The sequence below is a fragment of the Echinops telfairi genome, unplaced genomic scaffold (assembly GCF_000313985.2).
Source record: "Echinops telfairi isolate 266 unplaced genomic scaffold, ASM31398v2 ScPeMD7_70;HRSCAF=299, whole genome shotgun sequence".
Classification (NCBI taxonomy): Eukaryota; Metazoa; Chordata; class Mammalia; order Afrosoricida; family Tenrecidae; genus Echinops; species Echinops telfairi.
The window spans coordinates 25,681,332-25,687,359 of NW_022103968.1; the positions used below are offsets into that span (position 1 = coordinate 25,681,332).

General features: G+C 37.4%; 1 protein-coding gene across 2 annotated transcripts in view; it reads left to right on the forward strand.

Annotated features, from left to right (window-relative positions):
* Positions 1–6,028, forward strand: part of NT5C2 (5'-nucleotidase, cytosolic II) — a 156,482-nt gene that overhangs the window by 62,646 nt on the left and 87,808 nt on the right. For both annotated transcript variants that reach the window (XM_045291580.1, XM_045291581.1), the window contains exon 2: positions 1,220–1,344. In XM_045291580.1, the coding sequence (XP_045147515.1) occupies positions 1,244–1,344 (101 nt within the window). In that variant the 5' untranslated portion in view covers positions 1,220–1,243. The remainder of the gene's footprint in view (positions 1–1,219; positions 1,345–6,028) is intronic.

Here is a 6,028-nt window from a genome sequence, read left to right on the forward strand (position 1 = left end):
ACAATCTTTTCAGAACCTCTAAATAGAAAGCTTGATTAATAGTCTGACCTGGTGGAATGAACTCCAATTGTACTATGAGTCGACATGTCATCCATTTGGGAAATTGACAGACATCCAGAATGGGGTTTGTCATCAATCAACATTTCACCTTTTTTGAAACGAGAAAACCATTTGAGTTTTTCCCACAGTGTTGTCCTTATAAACTGTGTTCAACATCACAACAATTTCTGCAGCAATTTTCCCAAGCAGGAAACCAAATTTCATAGCCATACACTGTTTTCTTAAATCGCCACCACAAAAAGCGAGATTAGAGTTCAACTGCTTTTACGAAGAAATTCACTGTGACCAGAAAGAACCTTCCTAGGTAATGCCACTGAGTGTACTAACTCAGAATGAGTTGCTTGATGCTCACCTAGTGGGGACAATGTGTAGTACGAAAACTCTGCCCAGTGCAATTCTTTTTTTTTGGTATCCCCTCATATATACCTGACTATATAGAGATTTGACAGGGCATTTGTATATTTGTATTTACCTTTGCTGAAACTATATCCCCGAATGTGGCAGAGGATATGAGGGGCAAGGTTATGAAAGTTTCTTAGATGTAACCAAACATATTGAGGCAATGAGTTGCTGGGCTTAGGGGCTCATGATTATAGTTCCTGGAGATACCAAGGTTAATGGTAATGACATTCACAAAGACAATCTTCTTTCTACTTTAGTGAGTAGTGACAGGTTTTAGAAACTCATGAGTAGTCATCTGAAGTGCAACTATTTGTCTTTTCCCTCCAGAGAAGAGAATAGTGTTGAAAATTGAAAGACATATGGATACAATATAGTCTACTATAGTTCAATCACCAAGTAATTGAGCTTAATATGTTGGAGGACAATTGAAGCATGGATTCAAACTTATGTTTTCACAAACTTGTGTGGTTTCAGCCCCTTTTTGAGAACCTAGGGCTAAAGTCAATAATTATCAGTAGTCATGCTTAATGATTGTGAAGTGTTATATATGACTCTCTGGATAGAAATGACCATATGTGATTTTCCCTAAATTTACATGCTTAAAAATGTAATATTTTTAGTATACTGTATTCACTATATTTGGTGGACAGTTATATCAGGCAGCTTGCAAACTTTGTATTTTCCTAATGTTTTTTAAAAATTGAATAACAATATACACATCTCAGTATTAAGCTAGCTAAATGCTTTTCTTTTGTAGAATTCAGCATACATTTAAGGTAAAATGACAACCTCCTGGAGTGACCGGTTACAGAATGCAGCAGATATGCCTGCTAACATGGATAAGCATGCCCTGAAAAAGTATCGGAGAGAAGCCTATCATCGGTAAGTGTTTGTCTATGTAATCCTCAAATGCCTCTGTGAAGTTGGTACTTACTGTCTTCATTTTACAGGTGATGAAATTAATTGTAGTATAGAGAAGTATTTTACCCAGCATCATTTAGCTATGTTGTGATTCAAACTCAGTCCAAAGTGTAGACTTTTAACCACTAACCATTAATCATTATATGATATAGCTGCTTTTATCTACTATAAAGTCCTCAATAGCAGAAAATCTTCAGCTGTTAAAAAAAATTTGCCCCTTAATTAAATAATTTTTAAGCAGACTTTCAAATTGTGCCTATTGGCTACTGTGTTTTCAATGTGTGTGAGATTGAATGTGAGTAACTGGATGTGTTATCAAAGTATTCTTATATTGATTTAGACCAGCGGTTCTCAACCTGTGGGTCACGACCCCTTTGGGGGGTCGAATGACCCTTCCACAAGGGTCACCTAAGACCATTGGAAAACATTTCTGATGGTCTTAGAAACCGAGGCACCGCTCCTCTATCTGTCTCCAGGCGAGTCTGCCCATATGCAGATATGCCCACATACGAGTACCCGATGTGAAGACTTACCCATGCTATACCCATATGCAGATATGCCCACATACACGAGTACCCGATGTGAAGACTGTTACCCATGCTACACACCATGCTTCATGGTAAAATTTTATTTGTCATTAGAAAGAAATATTTCACAATATATAATTACATATTGTTTTGTGATTAATCACTATGCTTTAATTATGTTCGGTTTGTAACAATGGAAATATATCCTGCATATCAGATGGTTACATTATGATTCATAACAGTAGCAAAATTAGTTATGAAGTAGCAGCAAAAATAAGTTTCTGAAAAAAAAGTTTTCTGGTTAGGGGTCACCACAACGTGAAGAACTGTATTAAAGGGTCACAGTATTAGGAAGGTTGAGGACCACTGATTTAGAGCTTAGGCTCCCAAGCTTATTTGACCTATCACCCCCCTTTTTCAGGGGGAAAAAAATTTCAGCACCCCATCCTGGCAATTAAAAACTTTTGTTCTGTAGTCCGTAATCCAGGATAAAGTATAGGTTTCTGCTTTAGTAGTCTTCTTGGATTTTTCCAGCACCTACCCCTGGGTATCTCCCACTTTGGGGTAACATGCTATAAACTTTCTTTCGAAGTTTAAAATGTGTTTTTATAAACTTAATCTTTTAAAACAGACTCAGTTAAATGTCTGCTTCTGCCTAAATCTTAAGTAGCTGAGATACTTGGAGGTGAATATTATATTGCTTATGGTGCCTTTGAGTTGGTTCCTACTCATAGTGACCCTGTGCACCACAGAAGGAAACATTTCTGGTTCAGGAACATCCTTAAAATTGTTATGTTTGAGCCCATTGTGGTAGCCATTGTGCCAATTCCTCTCAAGGTTCTTATTCTTTTTCCTGACCCTCTACCAAGCCTGGTCTCTCCTGATAAAATGTTCAGAGTATGTAAGGCAAAGTCTCACCATCCTTGCTTCCAAGTTGCATTCTGGTTATACTTCCTCCAAGACTGATTTGCTTGCTTGCTTGGTTGGTTTTTTTGGAAATCCATGGGATCTTCAGTGTTCTTTGCTAGCACCATAATTCAGATGCCTCAGTTCTTCTCAGGTCTTCTTTATTCATTGTTTGCTACTTGCATCCATATGAAGCAATTGAAAATGCCATGGCTTGGGCCAGGAGCACCTTAGTCCTCAAAGTGACATCTTTGCGCTTTGACACTTTAAGAAATCTTTTGCAGCAAATTTGCCCCATGCAATGTGCTGTTTGATCTGCTGCTTCCATGAGCATTGATTTTTTAGGTCCAAGTAAAATGAATCCTCGACAACTTCAGTAGGTATGCATTGTTTCTTTTTAGGCAGAAATGAGAAATTGACATTTTCAGTACATTTATACAATAGAAAGGATTGGCCTGTACTAGACCCACTTCTGTCTTCCACCCAAGCATAAGCTGATAAGCTTATATCCACCCACTGCCATTGAATCAATTCTTCCTCATTGTGACCTTATAGGACAGAGTAGATCTCCTTGGGTTCCCAAGACTGTCATCTCTTATGGGAGCAGACAGCCTTTTCTTCTGTGGAGTTGCTAGTGGGTTTGAACTGTCGATTTTACAGTTAGCAGCCCAATGTTTAACCCAGTATGCCTCCAGGGCACCTTCCTTGAAAACACTCTCTCTCTCTCTCTCAGCTGCTATGGAGTTTATTCTATCTCGAACCCAAATGACAGATTAAACCTTCCTTGAAAACACACACACACACACACACACACACTCTCTCTCTCTCTCTCTCTCTCTCTCTCTCTCTCTCTCAACTGCTGTGGAGTTTATTATATCTCGAACCCAAATGACAGAATAAACTACTCCATAAGGCAGGCATCCTCAAACTACGGCCTGCTGGCCACATGCAGCCCGCCGAGGACATTTATCCAGCCCACCAGGTGTTTTTGCCCTGTTTGTTTTATTACTTCAAAATAAGGTATGTGCAGTGTGCATAGGAATTTGTTCATAGTTTTTTTTTAAAACTATAGTCCGGCCCACCAACGGGTCTGAGGGACAGTGAACTGGCACCTGTTTAAAATGTTTGAAGACCCCTGCTAAGGTTTCCAAGGCTGTAAATCTTTACAGAAACAGACTGCCTTATCTTTCTTTGGCAAAACACTTTGTATGTTTGAACTACTAGAATTTTTGGTTTGCTGCCCAGCATTTAATGCAGTGAACCTCCTTAACATATAAATAAGTAGCGTTGAAAAGTTATTTGGGGGATGGAGCGGGGAGGGAGGGGAAAAAAATGAGCTGATGGCCGGGGCTTAGATGGAGAGGAAATGTTTTGAGAATGATGAGGGCAATGAATGTACAAATGTGCTTTACACAATTGATGTGTGTATGGATTGTGATAAGAGTTAGATGAGCCCCTAATAAAAGGATTTAAAAAAAAAGTTATTTGGGAATTCCAGAAAGTTGGTAACTGATAAATGTTCTGTCTCTGGCCTTATAGGAAAAAGAAATAGATAATGCTCTTAAAACCTTACTGGAAAGATGGCTAAATTTGTTTATACAGGAAACTTTTTAAAGCATAACAAAAAAATAGTTCTGATACCACTCTGCAGAAAAGTTAGATCGGAATAAGGTAACATTTTAGTGTTTTGCAAAAATGAAAAAAAATATGAATATACATATATAAAGTTTCTGAGTTACATTTGAAGTGTTATTCCCATATAGAAGGGTGGAAGAATAAAATAGAGAATCTTACCAGTGCTTTTATTAGGAAAAAATTTCAAAAATACATTAAAGTTGAAAGAATTTTACAAAAACAACTGGTATGCCCAACAACATTGTACCACTATCATGTTAACTCTATTGCTTTATTGTGATCTATTCATTTATCCATCAATAGATCTTATTTTATGATCCATTGTAATTTTATGATCCAAGTAATTTATATATAACTATACACTTTGCCCTAAATATTTCTGCATACACATCAACTAGAGCTCAGTATTTGTTTTTATTTTCTTTTGATGTAAAATTTAGATGAAATAAAATGTACAAGTTCTAAGTATTTACATTAAAAAATAGTTAATATTGTTTTGAAAGTTAATTATTACATCAACAGTGGGTTAATAAAGCAGACTGGTGATGTTTTCCTGAAAGGAGGCATTCCTACATATTAGGCTGTTGTTACTTTTTAAACCCTGAAAGAGTAAAAAGACATAGCTTTCCATCAAGGTATGAATACTTCTAAGCAATCATTGGGTGCTGATGATCCTCCACCACAGTGGTTCTCAACTTTCCTAATGCTGTGACCCTTTAATACAGCTCCTCATGTTGTGATGACCCCCCCCCAACCATAAAGTTATTTTCGTTGCTACTTCATAATTGTCATTTTGCTATTGTTATGAATTGGGCAACCCCTGTGAAAGGGTCGTTTGACCTCCAAAGAGGTCACGACCCATAGGTTGAGAACCACTGCTCTACCAGGTGCAAGATATGTTACTAAATATAGTATGGGGAATAAAATGTAAAACAGTGTTTTTTACACAAATTAAACATGTGACATACATATTTGGAAGAAACTATTCTATATATGCTGTTTTGTTAACTGCTTTTGAGTTGGCCCCCAAGTCCTGGTGCCTCTATCCATAATGGAAAAAAATGCCCAACTTGTGCCATCCCCATAATCAGTTGTGAATTGGACCATTGTGTGCTATGGGGTTTTCACTGGCTAAATGTTGAGAGTAGACCAGCAGGCCTTTATTCTTCGTCTTAGTCTGTCTTAGTCTGTAAGTTCTGCTTAAACCTGCTCAGTATCATAGCAACATACAAGCACTGCCAGAAGTGGCAGCAGTGTGTGAGATACATTTACCAGGAATTGAACCCAAGTCTCCCACATCTAAAAAAATACATTTACTTCCATTGAGTCAATTCTGACTCACGGGGACCCCATAGGACAGACTAGAACTGCTCCTGTTTCCAAGACTAACTGTTCATGAGAGTAGAAACTACCTCATCTTTCTCTCACATAGAAAGCGAGAATTCTAACTACTGAACCACCAATTCTTAGCTATAGAATATTTTGATTTTTATCATTTTTTATACTCAGTTATTTGTTTAGTTTTTGGTATTAAAAAAACATTTTTGGGAAAGGAAGTGGTCGTTAACAAACTCAGA